Here is a 21,073-nt window from a genome sequence, read left to right on the forward strand (position 1 = left end):
CTAACATTTAACGGTTTCAGGGGTTCTGTTCGAACCTGTTCACAATGCCCAGGAAAGAGGGCAAGGTGCGTCCAATTTCTGGACTTGGGGAAAAATAGAGTCCATCCGAACAGTGGTGGCCTCCCTGCATCAGGGGGATTTCCTGGCGTCCATAGACATTTAGGATGCCTATCTTTATATCCCCATCATCGCAGGACATCAGCGTTTTCTTCGCTTTCCCAAAGACCATCCCTGGTTCCCACCAGGAGACTGAACTATCTGGGCCTAAGGTTGGATACATCCTGGGCAAGAGAGTTTCTCCTTGCGGAGAAACTCCAGAAGGTTCAGTCAACGATTCGGATGTTGCTGTCCGTCAATTGGCTGGGACGGATGGTGGCCTTCTTAGAGGCAGTACCGTATACCCAGTCTCATACCCGAATTCTCCTGAAGGAGATTCTTTTCTTATGGAATCAGAATTTCCGATTTCCTGGACAATCGGATCCGGTTGAGCGAGCGGACCAGGGAGCCTCCGATGCTCAACCAGGGGAAGTCATTCCTTCCGATAGTATCCAGGTTACCAATAGGGTATCGGAACTGAGAGCGATCAGATTTTGTCTAATTTACTGGACCGAGCAGCTCTAGAGCAGCCCGATTCGGATCCAATCGCACAATGCCACGGTCGTGACTTATGTCAAGAAAGGGGCACTTAGAGTGTCCTGGTGGCCATCGAAACGACTAGCATCTTTCGTTGGACGGAACGGTTTGTTCCGGATCTCCCCGCAGTGTTCACTCCGGGGGTGGGAAATCGGCAGGCAGATTATTTCAGCCGTCAGATTCTGGATCAAGGGGTATGGCCTCTTCATCCAGAGGTTTTTCACTAGCTGTCCCTTCATTGGGGCACCCCGGATGTGGATCTGTTGGCACCTTGGCTCAACAGGAAGGTGCGGAGGTTTGTAGCTCGCACCCGCGATCCTCTAGCGGACGCAGCAGAAACGCTGATCGCCCCGTGGGGGCAGTATCAGCTACTGTATGCCTTCCATCCTCTCAAGTTACTGCGGGAACTTCTTCGCAGGATAGAGGTGGAGGGAATTCCAGTTATTCTGGAAATTCCGGACTGGCCTCGTTGAGCCTGGTACGCCGACTTGGTGAGGCTAGTCGCGGACGCTTCTTGGAGACTTCCCCTCAGGGAGGATTTGCGGTCTCAGGGACCGATCTTCCATCTTGCTTTACAATCGCTGGCTTAATGGCCTGGCCATTGAGACCCAGGTACTGAAGGACAAGGGAGTGTCAGCTTCAGTTATTCCTACCTCTAGTTAAAGCAAGGAAAGCGACTCCCAGCACAGGGAAGTCTTATATTGCGTGGTGTGAATCTTTTGGATTTCCCCACATACCTATTCGGTGACCCGAATCTTGGTCTGTCTGCAACAAGGGGTTGAGCAGAAACTGTCCTTGAGCACTATCAAGGGTCAGGTTTCAGCGTTAGCAATCTGCTTTCAGAAACCTTTGGCTAATCATTCCTTGGTGCGGAATTTCATCCAGGGGGTGCGACATCTGGCTCCGCCAGTGCGCGCACCCTTACCGCCTGGGATCTTAATTTAGTGTGGTCGGTTCTTCAGAAACTTCTCTTTGAAGATATTAGGGAGATTCCCTTGCTTACATTATCCCAGAAGGTGGCCTTCTTGGTGGCCATTACTTCTGCACGCAGGGTGTAAGAACTGGCCGCATTATCTTGACGTTCCCCATATCTGGTGGTTCATAGGGATAAGGTGGTTCTTCTTCCAAATCCATCCTTCCTTCCTAAGTGGTTTTCAGAGTTTTCATCTGAATAAAAATATTGTGTTACCTTCCCCGTGTCCTAAGACTAGCCATCCTTGGGAGTTTGCATTACACTCCTTGGATGGGGTTCAGAAGGATACACTTGACTACTACGAACTTGTTTTTCGTAAGACGGACTCACTTTTTGTGATCACGGATAGCCCTTGAAGGGGGTTGCCTGTGTCTGCCGCGACCATATCTAGATGGACCAGTCAGACGGTGGTACAGGCTTATTCTATTAAGGGTCGGAATCCTGCGTTCCCTGTTAAGGCGCACTTTACTCGGGCGCCTAGTGTCTCCTGGGTCTTCCGCCATCAGGCGTCAGCGATCCAGGTTTTCAAGGCGATGACTTGATCGTCGGTTCATACCTTTACAACATTTTATAAAGTTGATGTGATGGCATCGTCAGATGCCTCTTTTGGCCACAAGGTTCTGCAGGCCGCAATCTGAGGAGACTGTTGGTCTACCTCAAGGGTTTGTTGGGTGTTTCACTTAGGTCTCATCTTTTTGCTCGATGAGTCCTTGATGCTTCTGGTTGGCTCCGGTTGGGCCTTCTGGATTTTGATTTTTGTTATCCCACCCCTCATTTGTGGTACTGCTTTGGGACGTCCCGAGTTGTTATTAATCAACGAGGACTACGTCTGTCAATGAGCGACAGAGAAAAATGGATTTTTGTAAAATCTTACCGTAAAATCCTTTTCTCTTAAGCTCATTGACAGACGTAGTACCCGCCCCTCTGTTTTTGAGTTGGGTTGGGTTAAATTCTCTAAACACTGCTTTGTGACATAACTGATTTGCTGTAGCAGGAAGTGAGAGGATATACCCTCTGGGACTGCCTTTAGGGTGTGGCCAGAACGTTTTCTTTCCTGTCTAGTCCTACTCCTGTAGAGGGCAGTATAACCCGAGTTGTTATTAATCAACGAGGACTACGTCTGTCAATGAGCTTAAGAGAAAAGGATTTTACGGTAAGATTTTACAAAAATCCATTTTTGTTTCCTAAAATGGCACATTTTCTCAGATTAAGCATTTGATGTTTTCTATTGTCACACGTATAAATTAAGTGAAGCACAACTCTATATAAAATAATAGTCCAAAAAATATCAAACTTCAAGTACCAAAAATAAGTGTCAGTCCCCAAAAAATCTTTTTCTATCTTCACTTATTGTAATGACATCCACCACCACTGTGCACATGTGACAAGTAATCTTCTCTTTTCCTTTATAAGTACGTTTATGTTGGAGCTGTTGTGGAATCACCTAGAAGAGTTTTAGCCGCAACTAAAAGGATATATATATATATATATATATATATACACACACACACACACACACACACATATACATACACTGCTCAAAAAAAAGAAAGGAACACTTTGAAAACACATCAGATCTCAATGGGGAAAAATATGCTAGTTATCTACACAGATATGGACTGGGTAATGTGTTAGGAACGAAAGGATGCCACATTGTTTAATAGAAATTAAAATTATCAACCAACAGAGGGCTGAATTCAAACACACCCTGAAAATCAAAGTGAAAAAATGATGCAGCAGGCTAGTCCATTTTGCTGAAATGTCTTTGCAGCAACTCAAAATGGTACTTATTAGTTTGTATGGCCCCCCTGTTCTTGTATGCATGCCTGACAAAGTTGGGGCATGCTCCTAATAAGACGACGCATGTTGTCCCAGGGTATTTCCTCCCAGATCTGGACCAGGGCAATGCTGCTCTCCTGAACAGACTGAGGTGCAACCTGGCGGCGTTGGATTGACTGAAACATAATGTCCCACAGGTGTTCTATTGGATTTAGGTCAGTCGAGCGTGGGGGGGGCATTCAATGGTATCAATTCCGTCATTCTCCAGGAACTGGCTGCATACTCTCTCCACATAAGGCCAGGCATTGTCGTGCACCAGGGGAAACCCAGGATCCACTGCACCAGTGTAGGTTTGACAGTGGGTTCGAGGATTTCATCCCAATACCCAATTGCAGTCTGGGTGCCAGTGTCTAGCCTGTAGAGGTCTGTGCGTCCCTCCATGGATATGACTCCACAGACCATCACTGACCCACCGCCAAACCAATCATGCTGAACGATGTTACAAGCAGCAGAACACTCTCTACGGCTTCACCAGACCCTTTCATGTCTGTCACATGTGCTCAGTGTGTACCTGCCTTCATCTGTGAAAAGCACTGGGCAGCAGTGGCGGACCTGCCAATTCTAGTGTTCAATGGCAAACGCTATTCGAACTCCACTGTGCTGGGCAGTGAGCGCAAGACCCACTAGAGGGCGTCGGACCCTCAGGCCACACATGAAGAGGCGCTAATGGATGCACTGATTGTATCGGGGTGGTAAACCATACATATAAAAGATGCGACTAACGCAGCATCAGAGGCGTGGGTCACCTTTGGCACCCACAGGTCCTCCAAAGTAGCGAGGGTGTTCCCCTTTCCCACCTTCTTTGACAATATTGTCTCAAAATAGTGGGGGTGCCCAAAATGCACTTTTATAATCCCTAAGCGTTTTGCAATACGGTAACCTTATGAGGAGTCCCTCCTCAAAAAATGGACAGTACCTCCTGTAGTGGACTCCCGGGTTCCAGGTTGAATAAAGCCACCGTTATACCGGTTGAAGTGTCCCCGGTCTTCTCTGATCCGGCTGATAGGTCTGAGGCCTTGATCCGCCTTATGTTCACTGTGGCTGGGCCGGTGTTTACCATCACCCTGGTGTCTCAAGCTTTGACTGATTGGGCAAAATCCTATGCCAGGACCTGGAAGAGAAGCAGCTTCCTCCTGCTTTTGTGAATCTGGTGGATCAGTTGATCCAAGGGCTACAGTTCGTCTGTGATGCCTCTTTGGATGCCGCTCACCTGATTTCTAGACTGTCTGTCTCATCAGTGGTCCTGTGGCACATTATCTGGCTGAAATGCTGGTCTGCGGACCGGGCTTCTAAGAAGGCCTTGTCCGATCTTCCATTCGTGGGGGGATCGCCTGTTTGGAGCTTCCTTGGATGACCTAATCAAAGGCCTCACAGGGGGGAAAGAGTAGTATTCTTCCCCAGGCTTCCAAGGGTAAGGAGTCCTGTCGCTGACGGGGACCTTCCTTTTCGACTCACAAGCGGCTTTTTCATCCCTCAGGGTCTCAAGACAAGGTATCTAAACCCTTCAGGGCCTCCACTGGGGGTTCCAAGAAGTCTTGATCGGGCAAACCACAAGTGGGTTCTGCCAGACCTGCAGACAAAAATACCTCCGCATGAATGGGGGCCCTCACCCGTATTGGGGGGGGGGGGACATCTTAACTGTTTTCCTGGATCTGTGGAACTCCTTGATCCAGGACAAGTGGGTCCACAAAGTCATTTGCTTTGGCTACTGTAACGGATCAACCGGCACCTCGACTGGGTACCTCTGTTGGCGGATGCTCCTAGTGCTTCCAGAGGGCTCCAAGCAATCCACCAGACACCATAACCACCTCAGACCCCACGAACCGCCCAGCTTGGTTGGGGTCTCACTGTCTCCTACCCACCCTGGACCTACGACATGGCTCCAGGTTCTCGTGGGTGATCCTCTCTTTCCCCAGAGAGTTAAGCAGGAACAAGGTCTTACACAAGCTCTTACAAGAGCTTAGTGATTATCCATGGGAGTATGAAGAGCATAGCAATCCCTTGTAGCAGCTTCCCCCCAATAAGAGACAGGACTCCCGATTGAGGGTGAAATAGAACTATTTATTGAACAAGAAACATACTTTTATACAGTTTTCCCCCACAATGTTACTGCCCAGGTGGACTTTGTGGAGAACAGGACATGGCATTCACAATCCAAGTTTTGTACTCCCATACAGTGTACATAACCCCTCCCCTCTGCCTGATTACAGTAGCATATGCAAATTAAAGTGTATACAGCAGCAGAATTAACCTAAACTAATTATCTAGCCATCTGGACAGAACAATGTGAGGTTGTTAATATTTAGCAGTGGGACAGGCACAATCCACATTCCATTTTAATACACAAACAATAGGGAAGTCTGCCAATGACAGTCTGTGTGTGTCTCTCACAGACAAGCACACGGAATACACATTATCTAGGAGTCAGACTTCATGGCAATGGTCTTTAACAGTCTAAGTCTCCCAGTGTAAAGTAGGATTAAATCTTCATATTTCTATATGAAGATATTGCTGATAAATATTACTGTCCCATCTGAAGCATTTCAAACCATTAATTATCTGTCTTTCACTCCCAGTGACAGTGAACACCATCACAGCTACAAGATCGAGTTTCCGTCCTATCCTCTGGAAAGGTTCTTCTCTTCCAACCTGCACTTATCCCAAGATTGCTTAAAGGATCTCTATGGGGCAGTGCAAGACTTGTTACATCATGGGGTGATTGTTCCTGTTCTGACGTTGGAACGTTTTCAAGGTTTTTACTCAAACATGTTTAAGTTTTCCCAGGAAGGAGGGCACGGTTCGTCCAATTCTGGACCTCAATGCACTAAACTGCTTTGTGCGGGTGCGAATGGAATCCATTTGCACGGTGGGGGCGACCCTAAATCAAGGGAATTTTCTCCCCTCCATGGACATCAAGGACGCCTACCTTCACATCACCATATGTGTCGCCCATCAGCGCTTCCTCCGCTTTGGCCGTGGGCGAGGAACATTATCAATTTGTGACGTTACCCTTTCGTCTCGCTTCTGCTCCTCGGGTCTTCAGGAAAGTGTTGGCCTAGGTTCTAGCATTACTGCGTCAATAGGGGATCGTGATATTGGGGTACCTGGACGATCTGCTTTTGCGAGCAGAGTCTTCGACTGCTCTGTTGGCCAACTTGGAGATTACTCTGCAAACGCTGAGGGAGTTCAGTTGGACTTTGAATCTTCAGAAGTCTGCTCTGGTTCCCTCCACAAGCCTGGACTGTCTGGGTCTGACTCGGCCAGAGTGTTTCTTCCTCTGGAAAAATTTCAAAAGTTGCAGGAGGCAATTCGGTTTCTGCTGTCCAGCAAACGATCATCTTTTCAGGCTTGCATGCAGGTTGGGCCTGATGGTGTCTACCTTTGAGGCAGTTCCATTTACACAGTTCCACAAGAGATCTCTGCAAAAAGGAGATTCTGGTGAAAGGGAAAAAGGATCCTCAGTCTCTAGACAATCTGATCCTGTTTAGCTAGTACACAAGGGGGTCCCTGGTTTGGTGGCTTTGTTCTCCGGCATTTCTTCAGGGAAAATAATTTCTTCCCTGTACTGGACAGTTGTTACCACGGATGCCAGCCTATCTGGGTGGGGAGGCATCCTCGGCACAGACTGTGCTCAGGGGGTCTGAATTCTGGAAGAGCCCAGGCTACTGATCAATGTACTGGAGCTCCAAGCGATCAGGCTTTGTCTGGATCATTGGAAAAGTCGTCTCCAGGGGGTGACTGGTATGGATCAAATCGGACAACGCCATGGCCGTGGCTTATGTCAATCACCAATAGGGCAGAAGAAGTGTCCTGGCGGCTCGGGAAGTAACCGGCATTTTAAGGTGGGCAGAAGGATTGTTCCAGCCCTCTCTCCTGTGCCATTCCAGGAGTGGAAAATTGGTAATGGGACTATCTCCTGACAGGCGTTAGGCCAAGGAGAATGGTCACTTCATTCGGAGATGTTCCATCAGTTGCGTCTCCGGTGGGGGACTCCCGAGATGGATCTGTTGGCCTCTTGCCTCAACAGGAAAGTACAGAGGTTTGTGGCACGGTCTCGGGATCCTCTAGCTGATGCTGCAGACGCCTTAGTGACTCCCTAGAGTCAGTATCATCTGATTTATGCCTTTTTCCCTCTCAAACTTCTTCTGCGACTCCTGCGCAGGATCAAGGCAGAAGGGATTCTGGTCATCCTAGTGGCTCCAGACTGCCTTGCGGGTCTTGGTACGCCGATCTGGTATGGCTGGTCACAAATAAAAATTGTGTAACCATGCTAGGAACTAAGAAAGAGCAGCAGCTAGAAGTGAGACTACACCAAACAACAATAAATAGATAAGAAAGCTGCGCTAATATGAACCAGTAGGTAATGTGCAAAAACCATACTAAATAGGTTATAGTGATTGACAAAAATATTGTACCTATATAACAAATAGCATCAAACACTCAGTGAGACACCAAAATTGACTAATGTATAACATAAATAATCTAAGCGACCACTGGAAATCACAAAGAAATATAAACAGTATTGTGAAAATAGTCCATAAATAATCATGGCATAAATGATAATATCATATAAAGTCACAAAGTTGAATCCAAAAGGAAAAGTGAACACTGGTAAAAAACAGCCTGTATGAACCTCCTCACAGCGCCACTTAGATGAGGAATCCTTCCTCCAGCAAGTAACCATGGATATGGCCAGGAGAGAGTAAACTAATCCTGATGTTAATTGAAGTGAACTCCTGTACACCGATAAACATGTATAGTCCATGGATACCATCTACACTCACTTCACATATTCACCATTCACGAACTCTCCCTATTCCGCACATCCCGTCCGACCGTAACCCGAGTATTCCTGAGAGTCAGCTTCGGGTTCAGTTAGCGCCGTCGCTCCTTGGAGGGGAAGATATGCTGTCCCAAGGACCAATCTTCCATTCTGCTTTACAGTCATTGGCTTTGAAGGCTTGGCTGTTGAAAGCCAGGTGCAGAAGGATAGAGGGTTGTCTAAATCTGTGTTTCCTATGCCTTTGAAAGCTAGAAAATCTACTTCTAGAAAGAGTTACTATTGTACTTGGAAGATGTACATTGTGTGCTGTGAGTTCTTTAAAGGTTCACCCCCACTCCTTTTCGGTGACTCTGATCTTGGTTTTCCTCAGCGAGGAGTTGAGCAGCATCAACGGCCAGGTCTCGGCCTTGGCGGTTTTCTTTCAACATCCGTTAGGCACACACTCCTTGGTACGTACCCTTCTCCAGGGAGTGAGACACTTGGTTCCCACGGAACGGTTTCCATTTCCACTGTTGTTCTCCAGAAACCCCTCTTTGAAAATATTCGGGAGATTCCCCTGCTTACGTTGTCCCAGAAGGTGGGCTTTTTGGTGGCTATTACTTCTGCGCGAGGGTGTCTGAACTGGCAGCGCTGCCTTGTTCTCCTTATGTAGTGGTTCACAGGGATAAGATGGTTCTTCAACCATGTCCATCGTTCCTTCCAAAGGTATTCTCTGATTTTCATCTGAATGAAGACATTGTGTTGCCCTCCCTGTAACCCAAGCTTAAGCATCCTAAGGAAGTTGCTTTACATTCTCTGTATGTGGTTCGAGCAATAAGTGCATACGTGGCAGCTATGGAGTCATTTAGGAAGTCAGACTCATTATTTGTCCTCACGGATGGACCTCGCAAGGGGCTGGCTGCTTCTGCTGCGACCATTGCCAGATGGATCAGACAGACTGTGGTTCAGCCTTATTTTATTAAGGGTCAGGTCCCTTCTTTCCCAGGGCGCACTCTACTCGGGCGCTTAGTGCCTCCTGGGCCTTCCGTCATCAGGCGTCAGTGGTGCAGGTTTGCAAGGTGGCCACCTGGTCGTCTGTGCACACATTCACAAAGTTCTATAAAGTGGATGTCTTGGCATCTGCAGATGCTTCTTCTGCGCAGTTTTGCATGCCGCTGTTTAGAGGACTTGTCCTCTTTGAGGGTGTTTTTTTTTTCAGGTGAGCTCCACTTGTTAACAGTTGAGCTCCAAGTTACCTGGTTGGGTATGTTTAGCCTTGGGGAAGTTTTTCTGCTGTTCCCACCCCTCATGTTTGTCACTGCTTTGGGACATCCCTACAGTCATGAGGATGAAGAGCTGTGTCCGTCAATAAACGAAAGAGAAAATGGGATTTTTGACTTACCGTAAAATCCATTTCTCTGATGTCCATTGATGAACAAAATACCCGCCCCCCTCTTTGGAGTTGTTTTTTTTTTTTCTTCTGACACTGCTTGTTACAAAGTTTAATACCTATAGCAGGAAGTGGGAATATACCCCCAGGGACTACCCTATAGGCATGCTCAAGCTTTTTTTCTCTGCCTAGTGTCCTACTCCTGTAGGGGGCAGCATAACTCTACGGTCATGAGGATGAAGAGCTGTGTCTGTCAATGAACAGCAGAGAAATGGATTTTACAGTAAGTCAAAAATTAAATTTTTCTATTGTATTTAAAATATGGGTTTATGAGACTTCTTGGAGTTGGGGTTGTGTGTGTGTGTGTGTGTGTGTGTGTGTGTATATATATATATATATATATATATATATATATATATATTATACAGTATCTCACAAAAGTGAGTACACCCCTCACATTTTTGTAAATATTTTATTATATCTTTTCATGGGACAACACTGAGGAAATTACACTTTGCTACAATGTAAACTAGTAAGTGTACAGCTTGTATAACAGTTTAAATTTGCTGTCCCCTCAAAGTAACTCAACACACAGCTATTATTGTCTAACTGCTGGCAACAAAAGTGAGTACACCCCTAAGTTAAAATGTCCAAATTGGGCCTATATAGCCATTTTCCTCCCCGGTGTCATGCGACTCGTTAGTGTTACAAGGTCTCGGGTGTAAATGGGGAGCAGGTGTGGTAAATTTGGTGTTATCGCTCTCATTCTCTCATACTGGTCACTGGAAGTTCAACATGGCACCTCATGGCAAAGAACTCTGAGAATCTAAAAAAAAGAATTGTTGCTCTATGTAAAGATGGCATAGGCTGTAAGAAGATTGCGAAGACCCTAAAACTGAGCTGCAGCATGGTGGCCAAGACCATACAGCGGTTTAACAGGACAGGTTTCACTCAGAACAAGGCTCGCCATGGTCGTCCAAAGAAGTTGAGTGCTCAGCGTCATATCCAGAGGTTGTCTTTGGGAAATAGATGAATGAGTGCTGCCAGCATTGCTTCAGAGGTTGAAGGGGAGGGGGGTCAGCCTGTCAGTGCTCAGACCATGTGTCGCACACTGCATCAAATTGGTCTGCATGGCTGTCATCCCAAAAGGAAGCCTCTTCTAAAGATGGTGCACAAGAAAGCCAGTAAATTTAAGTTTTCTGAAGACAAGCAGACTAAGGACATGGATTACTGGAACCATGTCCTGTGGTCTGATGAGACCCAAGATAAACTTATTTGGTTCAGATGGTGTCAAGCCTGTTTGGCAGCAACCAGGGGAGGAGTACAAAGACAAGTGTGTCTTGCCTACAGTCAAGCATGATAGTGGGAGTGTCATGGTCTGGGGCTGCATGAGTGCTGCTGGCACTGGGGAGCTACAGTTTGAGGGAACCATGAATGCCAACATGTACTGTGACATACTGAAGCAGAGCATGTTCCCTTCCATTTGGAAACTGGGCCGCAGGGCAGTTTTCCAATATGATAACGACCCCAAACACCCCTCCAAGACAACCACTGCCTCGCTAAAGAACTATACACAAACAAAACAACACCAGCCAAAGTTGGTGGATAAGCGGTCACTGGTGCATATAAGTAAATATTTAAAATGGTATAGAATAACAGGATTAAAACAAGGACATGGTACATAAAAATGAAAAACATTTAAAAGCATGAACTGGTATGAATCGAAAAAGAGGGGGGATATCTGGTAATAAGATGGCCAAACGCACTGTGGGAGTATGTTCAAGGATAAGATGAAAGTGACCGGCAGCTACTGTGAGAGGTGTGGGAAGGAGGTAGAGCCTTGGAAACAACGTTGTGTCCCATCCTCTCCACTGCTACTGCTTTTTGTCCCTTGCCGGTATCCGTGGAGCATCTGGCACCTGGAGGTGATGCCACTCCCGGCACCCAGCATCTTGCCGCCCATGCTTCTGCGGGAGGCACAGCAGCTGACAGTGCATTTTGTAGGGCACATCTTCCTGCTGCTACAGCTGACACCTTATGTGTAGCAGTACCTGTGCTGGTAGCAATGGCTCTTGTGTCACCCTCCAGCCCGCACCATCATTTGGATATCTTACCCATGAGGATTACCTTCTTGTTCCTACACCGACTTGTGCTATTTTGAATGTAAGTGTGCGATTTAATAAATTTGTCACGATCACTTCTTTTCACTGACCTGGCGCCCTGTGTCTTTTGTTGCGCCTTGCTAAAGAAGCTGAGGGTAAAGGTGATGGACTTGCCAAGCATGTCTCCAGACCTAAACCCTATTGAGCATCTGTGGGGCATCCTCAAACAGAAGGTGGAGGAGCACAAGGTTTCCAGTGGCAACCTGTGAAGCTCTGGTGAACTCCATGCCCAAGAGGGCTAAGGCAGTGCTGGAAAATAATAGTGGTCACACAAAATTTTGACACTGTGGGCCCAATTCGGACATTTTAACTTAGGGGTGTACTCACTTTTGTTGCCAGTGGTTTAGACATTAATGGCTGTGTGTTGCGTTATTGTGAGGGGACAGCAAATTTACACTGTTATACAAGCTGTACACTCATACTTTACATTGTAGCAAAGTGTCGTTTGTTCAGTTTTGTCACATGAAAAGATATAATAAAATATTTGCAAAAATGTGAGGGGGTGTACTCTCTTTTGTGAAATACTGTATATATTTTTTTTAAATATTATATTCTTAACCCTAACTTGTGTCTGTGGCAGAAATACTCCCACTTTCAGTCAATGTCTGGTAACGATCTGGTACAGAATATGTGATGAGCTCTTGACTTGCTTTCGTAAAACATGAATTTCTCTGTCGCTCATTGACAGACGTAGTCCTCGTTGATTAATAACAACTCGGGTTATACTGCCCTCTACAGGAGTAGGACTAGACAGGAAAGAAAACATTCTGGCCACACCTTAGGGGCAGTCCCAGAGGGTATATCCTCTCTCTCTCTGCTACAGCAAATCTGTTTTTTTCTGTCTAGTTAGGAGTAAGGACCTAGATGCCTTGCTAGGATCTTCGGTCCTGGCAGGAATTTTTTTTCTTAGAAAGATTTTTTTTAGACAGCTTTTTTCTCCAGTGTTCCTGTGAGATCTTCAAGCAAGCAAGCTGTAACTGGGCGACGGGCTGGATGTTGAGATCCAGTGGTCACCCCAGTTCAGCCTACGAGCGCGTGCAGGCCATAGCTCCGCGCTGGGTCGGCCGCGACATAGTCCCACTGGACGGGGACTGACCCTGCGAGTTAAACGTCTCGCCTGAACGCCAATGACCAACAGAGTCACGGCGTCCGTATTGGTCAACAGCCCCCCCACCCCGGTGGAGAGGGGTTCTGTCAGGAGTGGGCGCCCGCCTGGTTCCGGTATGGTGAGTATTATGTTCCCCCTCCCCCCCTGTCGGGTTTGTGGAGGACGCGGGCCCCTCTCTGAAATGGTAGGATGGGTCTCCCCTCTATCCTATAACAGGTCACAGATCCCCCAATTTGAGTGTGATTTTTTGTGAACAAAAACCAGGAGGCTTGGTTTGGGAGCTGATGATCTAGGTCATTGCAAAACTGTAAGGGTGACTGAAGTCAGTGGCAGTACTATAAGGGGCATTACTATTGAAGTAAAAGGTATCCTACCTGTCAGAGGTGTACACAGGCCGATGCCTAATGGGGAGGTGCCTGAGTCACTGCAGTCCAGATCGCCATTCCTCCAGCAAAGGGTCACTTCGGAAGGACAGAGGGCTGCCTCCCGACGGCCCACGGACCGCATGCGGCCCGCCAGGGTCCTGTACCGCCGGCCAGGCTTATCACCATTCAGGGTGAAGGTTGTGGGGCCGAGATACTCCCGCAGGCCGCCAGGCCGAACATAGATATCCCGCAGGCCGCTGCTAGAGACAGACGGTGGTATACAGGCCGCCGCCATTGTCTTACAGATCGCACGAGGCCGCCATATTGGCGTAGCCTCGTGTCTCCAGCATGGGGGCGGCCATGTTTGAGGTGACCAAACACCTCGAGGAGCTATGGGGAGGCGCCGGAAGACGTGTAAAGGGGCGGAGCCGCCTCCTTTTACCCGGCGTAGCCGCGTGTCTCCAGCATGGGGGCGGCCATGTTTGAGGTGACCAAACACCTCGAGGAGCTAAGGGGAGGCGCCGGAAGGCGTGCAAAGGGGCGGAGCCGCTGTCTGTAATAGCAGTGCTGGAACAGGCTGTATTGAAACTTCTGAGCATCAAGTGGTGAGCCTTGGGGTCTCTCTCTCTCTCTCGCTCTGTAGGGGTCCCTAAGCAGGTAACACTGAGGGGCGCTGTGGCGCTGGGGGGTCTAAAAAAAAAAAAGTTTTATTTTTTTGGCAAATTAATTTTTTCCGGCAAGTGTCTGGAATAATCATGGACCCTGCCACACGGGTACCCCCACCTGTTTCCCTCGAGGTGGCCACAGGACCCTCCAGTTCACAGAGTATGGATGCATTTACAGCAGTTTTGGAGTCTTTGGTGTCTCGGGTGGAGACGGCCTGTCAGGGAAGGGGGTCAAGAAAGTGACCCCCGCCTACCCCTATGTCATCTGATACTTCAGATTCAGATTCTGAGATGGTCATTGCAGCTGCAGGTCCCTCTGCAGGGGCTGTTGTCTCAGGTAAAGTTCCCTCAGATAGTGAGGAGGACGTTCCTGCCTCCGCCAAAGCACAAGAAGAAGCATTGGTGGACGCACTAGTTGTGGTGGTCCGGGAAACCTTAAGACTTGAGGTTTTACCGGCAGAGGCAACTGAGATGGAAATTCCCTTTGGTACTAGTAAACCTACCAAGACGGCGAAGGTTTTTCCCTTACCCAAATGTTTTGGTAATAAGATTAAAGAGGAATGGGATCATTCAAAACGTACCTTTTATGTTTCCAAGCGCATTGCTAGACGCTATCCGTTTGAGGAATCCCTCATTAAGAAATGGACGGTACCACCAGTGGTGGATCCACCTATTTCCAGACTGAATAAAGCCACTGTTATCCCGTTGGAGGACGCTCCGTCCTTTAAGGATCCGGTGGATCGGAAGATGGAAGCGGAGTCCCGCACTATTTTTTCCCTGATGGGGTCAGCCTTTAGACCAGTGATTGTCATTGGTTTAGTTTCACAGACATTAACGGAATGGGCAAGATTGGTACGCCATGACCTAAAGGGGAAAGATATCCCCCAGGCAGCATCTGATTTGATGGAACAAATTATACAAGGACTGCAGTTCGTCTGTGACTCAGCCCTGGATGCCACCCCCTTGTTAGGGCATGCACCTATGTCAGCGGTAATCCTCAGACGTGTGCTGTGGTTAAAATGCTGGTCAGCGGATCTAGGTTCCAAAAAAGCCTTGGCGAATCTCCCCTTTCAGGGGAATCGCCTATTTGGGGCCACCCTAGATGAGATCATTAAGGATGTCACTGGGGCAAGAGCACTTTTTTGCCGCAGGCTGCTAAAGCTAAAGGACCTCGTAACAAGCGTGGACCTTTCTTTGCCGCTCATAAAGGGTTTGTTCGCTCCGCTGGGGCGAGCGGGAAAGGCAAAGCCCCTCTAGGAGGGTTCAAGAGGCGCTGGTCGGGCAAACAAAAGGCCGACTCAGCCAAACCTGAAGTTAAGGCTAATACAGCCTGAAGGTGCGCCCCCACCCGGCTTGAGGGTGGGGGGACGTCTTCACCGGCATTCAGAGCTAGAGCCTTCCTGAATCCCGGACTAAGGGGTTCAGGAGATCATACGATCAGGACACAAGATCGAGTATCGATCACTGCTACCGGTGCGAGTCTTCCCTTCCAACATTTAGGTGCTACAGGGAGCGTTAGTTACCGTTCCCTGAACAGATCATTTTCTTTACCTTTTCCAAAGATTAGTCTCAGTTCCCTACAGGAATCGGATCCGGTTGAGCAAACAGACCAAGGAGCCTCTAGTCTGGTGACTTCGGTCTCTAATGATCAACCAGGAGAAATCATCACTCCTGATAAGAATCAAGTTTCTGATAAATGTGTGGGAACAGAGAGCGATCAGACTTTGTCGGATTGCCTGGACCAAGCAGCTCTAGGGCAGCCTGGTTCGGATCTAGTCAGACAATATCAGGGTGATGACTTAGGTCGATCACCAAGGATTTCACCATCTGTGTCTTCATCAGAGCATCCCGGAGATGGATCTGTTGGCATATCGGCTCAACAGGAAGGCGCGGAGGTTGGTAACGCGCGGCCGCGTTCCTCTAGCGGACGCAGCAGACGCGCTGAACAGCCTACAAAGGCAGTATCAGCTACTATACGTCTTCCCCCCTCTCAAGTTGCTGCTGAGATTTCTCCGCAGGATAGAGATGGAGGGAACTCCAGTTATCCTGGAAATTCGAGGCTAGCCTCGTCAGGCCGGTCAGGCCGACTTGGACATGCTAGTCGCGAACGCTCCTTGGAGACCTCCTCTCAGGGAGGATCTGCGGTCTCAAGGACCGATCTTCCATCGTGCTTTACAGTCGCTGGTTTTAATGGCCTGGCCATTGAGACCCAGGTACTGAAGGGCAGAGGGTTGTCAGCCTCAGTTATTCCTACTCTAATTAAAGCAAGGAAAGCGACTTCCAGCAAAGTCTATTATCGCACATGGAAGACTTATATTGCGTGGTGTGAATCTTTGGGATTTCCCCCACGTACCTATTTGGTGACCCGAATCTTGGCTTTTCTGCAAAAGGGGGTTGAGCAGAAACTATCCTTGAGCACCATCAAGGGTCAGGTTTCAGCATTAGCAATCTTCTTTCAAAAGCCTTTGGCTACTCATTCCCTGGTGCGGAATTTCATCCAGGGGGTGCGGCACTTGGCTCCGCCAGTCCGCGCGCCCTTACCACCTTGGGATCTTAATTTGGTTTTGTCTGTTCTGCAGAAACCTCCCTTTGAAAATATCAGGGAGATTCCCTTGCTTACATTATCTCAGAAGGTGGCCTTCTTGGTGGCTATCACTTCTGCATGCAGGGTGTCAGAACTGGCTGCATTATCATGCCATTCCCCATATCTAGTGGTTCATAGGGATAAGGTAGTTCTTCATCTGAAGCCATCCTTTCTTCCTAAGGTGGTTTCAGACTTTCATCTGAATGAAGATATTGTGCTACCTTCCTTGTGTCCTCAGCCCAATCATCCTCGGGAATATGCGTTGCATTCCTTAGATGTGGTTCGGGCAATCAGGGTATACCTGAAGGCTACGGAAACGTTCCGTAAGACAGATTCACTTTTTGTGATCACGGATGGCCCCAGAAAGGGGTTGCCTGCATCTGCCGCGACTATCTCCAAATGGATTAGACAGACGGTGGTACAGGCTTATTCTATTAAGGGTCAGAATCCTCCGTTCCCTGTTAAGGCGCACTCCACTCGAGCGCTCAGTACTTCCTGGGCCTACCGCCATCAGGCGTCAGTGGTCCAGGTGTGCAAGGCGGCCACCTGGTTGTCGGTACATACCTTTACGAAATTTTATAAAGTTGATGTGATGGCATCGGCGGATGCCTCATTTGGCCGCAAGGTTTTGCAGGCCGCAATTTGAGGAGACCGGTGATCTACCTCGAGGGTTTTTTTTTCCGTTGGAATTTCAGTTGAGTCTCATCGTGTGATTGATGAGCCTTTAAAACTTCTAGTTGGCACTGGTTGGGCCTTCTAGATTGGATTTTGATTTCCATTTTCCCACCCCTCATTTGTGGTACTGCTTTGGGACGTCCCGAGTTGTTATTAATCAACGAGGACTACGTCTGTCAATGAGCGACAGAGAAAAATGGATTTTTGTAAAATCTTACCGTAAAATCCTTTTCTCTTAAGCTCATTGACAGACGTAGTACCCGCCCCTCTGTTGTTGGGTTAAATTCTCTAAACACTGCTTTGTGACATAACTGATTTGCTGTAGCAGAGAGAGAGAGGATATACCCTCTGGGACTGCCCCTAAGGTGTGGCCAGAATGTTTTCTTTCCTGTCTAGTCCTACTCCTGTAGAGGGCAGTATAACCCGAGTTGTTATTAATCAACGAGGACTACGTCTGTCAATGAGCTTAAGAGAAAAGGATTTTACGTAAGATTTTACAAAAATCAATTTTTCTTCAGTTTGAGTCCATTTGCTGTTAATTTGCTACTATGATTGCTTAGAGTGTAGGCAGGATAAAACGCAATGCTTTCGTTTTACGTTAAGTGACTTTTGCAAGGAAATTAAAACACCAATTAAAAGATTAGGGCATTTCTCATGAATCCTTAACAAAGTTTATCATTAACCTAAATTTCAGCTTACCTTACAGTTTATATTTGGAAAAAAAATAATAAAACACACATGCATTTTTCCCCAGATGTCTTATGTCTGGTCATGTGACCTCAGAGTCGTCCTCTTTTATATGTGGTGGGGGCTGCTTCAAGGACCAGTATCACATAATGAAGTTGTGTGAATTTCTGCAGCATTCTCCTAGACCAGTGTGATAATGGCCCACAGTGGGCAGGTCCATGACACCATGGGTTCAACATATGACATTTTATGGTTCTTAACATTAAAAAAGAAAAATTACTGCACAAAACACTTATCTATTCCCTTTAATGTATTTTATCATTTTAACCACTTAAAAACAAGTATTGATGCCTGTGTTTTGATTTTTTAAAATTTAATGTTTTAGGTTACTACACTATTTTCGAGGCCGACATCATCTTGAGGAGATCATGTACAATGAGAACATGCGACGCTCACAACTCTTGATGCTGTTTGATAAATTCCGCAGTGTGTTAGTTGTGACAAACCATGAAGATCCTGTTATATCTGTTTTTCAGTCAGTCTTTCCATAATCAGTGTGCTGAAAACCAAACCTATTGTTTTTGTTTACTTTTATACATATTTTAATTATTGAAAATAAAACTCCTCTCTAGCTTTACATGTTAAAATGTCTAATGGGCATCAGTTAGGTCATTCACTTTATTATCTAAAGAAAACCTGTCACAAGGAAAGCATGAAAGACACAATTTGTCAACTCCATTTGAAAAAGCTAGTCATAAACTTTTCTCTTACAGTCCTGATCTACAGTCCTGATCTGCATGCTTGTTCCTGGTCAGCTGCTCAAATTATCGAAGTATACAGGACAACAAAGCATTCAGGCAAATAGCATTTTCAAAAGGAGACCAGTTCATAAAGAAAAGAAAATCACACTACACTACTTGCAGTCTCGCAGATCATGTGAAGTGTCAGACAGTTTGTTTTCATTATCTTAAAGATAAAGGTTCACTTTTCTATAGTGCCTTGTAACGCATGTATTCAGTATGAATAAAGAGGCTCCTGCACTTTCGGATCTGATTTGCCATAATTTTATATAACAGAAATGCACAGATAAGATTGCCAACAGCATTTATCCTTTTCCATGTGTAAATGCACTTTCTCAAGGTAAACACCTTGGGAAAATATGTATATACACAAGAAACAATCTTGATATTGGGAATCTTTAATTAGCTTATTTGTATGTGAAGTATGAAATAAAACCGTGACAAACCAGGTTGGAGAGTGCAGGGGTCACCCTTCTTTTTATATTGAATGCATGGTTTTTAGAAGAAGGTTGGTAAAGGTTGGTAATGGCAGTATTTTTCCCATAACAGGTTTACTCTAAATTGTTTATTTCCTTTGCCAAAGATTGCTAACTATGAGAGTTAGTTGAAACATTAAAATTCCACTCAAACATTGATGCAATTGGTTGTCCAACATATACTTACAATATTTAAGTTTTTAAAGCAACTTTTTTTTTGTATTTATTTTTAAAGTGTGAAAGTAGGATTTATAGTTTGTATTTACTAGATACTGGACATTTGGAGTACATTGTGAAGAATTTCAAACTCTGGTGTTGAAAGCTTGAACAGTATATGAATTAAACAGCCTATAAAAGTGTATCTTGAACATTTTTTTATGTTTTTTGATAGATTGTGGGGAGGGGTTTAGATTCCCTGTCAGGTTTTTTTTTTTTCCCACTAAATCCTCACTGAGGAGATTCCCCTTTCTCTATTATCCATGGTATCAATTGTCAGTGAGGGGAAATCCAAAGTTTTTTAGTTGTAACCTTAAAGGGGATGTAAAGCATATTTTTATGTATTATTATTATTAAAATAATAAGCATGGTATACTTGGAGTACTAACACAGATGGCAGGGTGGGACTTTTAACGGTACCAATAACCAAAAAAAAGGTTCTAAAAAATGTGTGTTGTCCTTGCTGTGGGTTTGTTTGGTACCATCAAGACAATCCCATGAGCCCTGGATTCTGTTATTTACTTTTACCAGGTTACCTCCTCCCATATTTTTATGGGGGTGGTTGGCACCCTTGTATCCTATCAGGTTCTGCTTCTGGGGCCTCTCTTTTGGACTTGCATCCATCTGTTTGTTTTTGTTATTGTATCTTTGGGTATATAATATACTGCTTTCCTCCTGATAAAGACTTTGGGACTTTAAAGACACGTTGGGGTTTTTAAGTTGCCATCTGAAAGACATCTTGATGTATGGGACATGTATATGATGCAGATAACCATTGCTGTATTTGCTTGTTGTTCACTTCTGTATTGTAACCTTTTAAAATTTTGTCAATAAAGTCAATTTTTAAGATCCTTTTTTTTTTTTTTCATTTCATTGGTACCGTTAAAGTCCCACCCTACCCTCTTTTTTTAGTAATCTGATTTCAACAGGGATGAGGTACCATGAGTGATCCTAGTTGAGATTTTTCATCACATTTATCACATTATACCTAAACGCTGTGTGCAATTGTATTGCACAGAGCAGTCCCTTACCTCCTCTTCTGGAGTCTCCTACCCGCACTCTACACGCCGCCTCCTTGTCTCTGAATGCCCCCTCAGCAAGCCAGCTGCTGAAGGGGCACTCCTGTGGGAATACTCCTGAGTCGGGCTTTGTAAGTCTGATGTGGACAGTAAGTCTGTTTTATAAAAGAGAGCTCTTTTGCAGGATTGTATCAGTTACAGGGATGAGAAAAACCATTAAACACTGGCAGGGGTGGTTACAATGATCAGTTTTATTTTTTTATGGATAACCTTTACTATTATTTTATTATTAGAAAAACAATTTTCTCCCAATCGACTGACAAACGCAGCTCCATATTCTTCTTGACCATTGGGTTATGCTGCCCCCTACAGGTGGAGCATAATAGGCAGGAAAAAACTTTACCATGCCTATGGGGCATTCCCTGCAGGCATACACACCCACACACTCTGCTATAGCCTTCAGTTTGTTTCTGCCTAGTTTAGGAGTAGAACCTAGTTCCCGACCTTATTTTTTAAAGGGAACCTTTGTTAAAAATTAATTTTTTTTTTTTGCTAGTTAAGTTCCTGAGAGAACTGCAATCAACAGCCGGCCTGAGATTTGGACTGTATATCCTAGATCCTTAACCACTTGCCAACTGCTCACATTGAGGGTACTGCGGCAAAGCGGCTCGATTCTGTCCAGCGACGTAGACCTACGTCGCTGGACTCCTCCGCTTCTG

General features: G+C 46.1%; 1 protein-coding gene across 4 annotated transcripts in view; it reads left to right on the forward strand.

Annotated features, from left to right (window-relative positions):
• The window catches only part of NPRL3 (NPR3 like, GATOR1 complex subunit), a 267,923-nt gene extending 249,459 nt beyond the window's left edge, over positions 1-18,464 (forward strand). For all 4 annotated transcript variants that reach the window (XM_082260222.1, XM_082260223.1, XM_082260220.1 and 1 more), the window contains one exon: positions 18,229-18,464. In XM_082260222.1, coding sequence (XP_082116348.1) covers positions 18,229-18,394 — 166 coding nt within the window. In that variant the 3' untranslated portion in view covers positions 18,395-18,464. The remainder of the gene's footprint in view (positions 1-18,228) is intronic.
• The last annotated feature ends 2,609 nt before the right edge of the window (positions 18,465-21,073 follow it).

The sequence above is a fragment of the Pelophylax lessonae genome, assembly GCF_965119305.1.
Source record: "Pelophylax lessonae genome assembly, chromosome: 6".
In the NCBI taxonomy this organism is placed as follows: domain Eukaryota; kingdom Metazoa; phylum Chordata; class Amphibia; order Anura; family Ranidae; genus Pelophylax; species Pelophylax lessonae.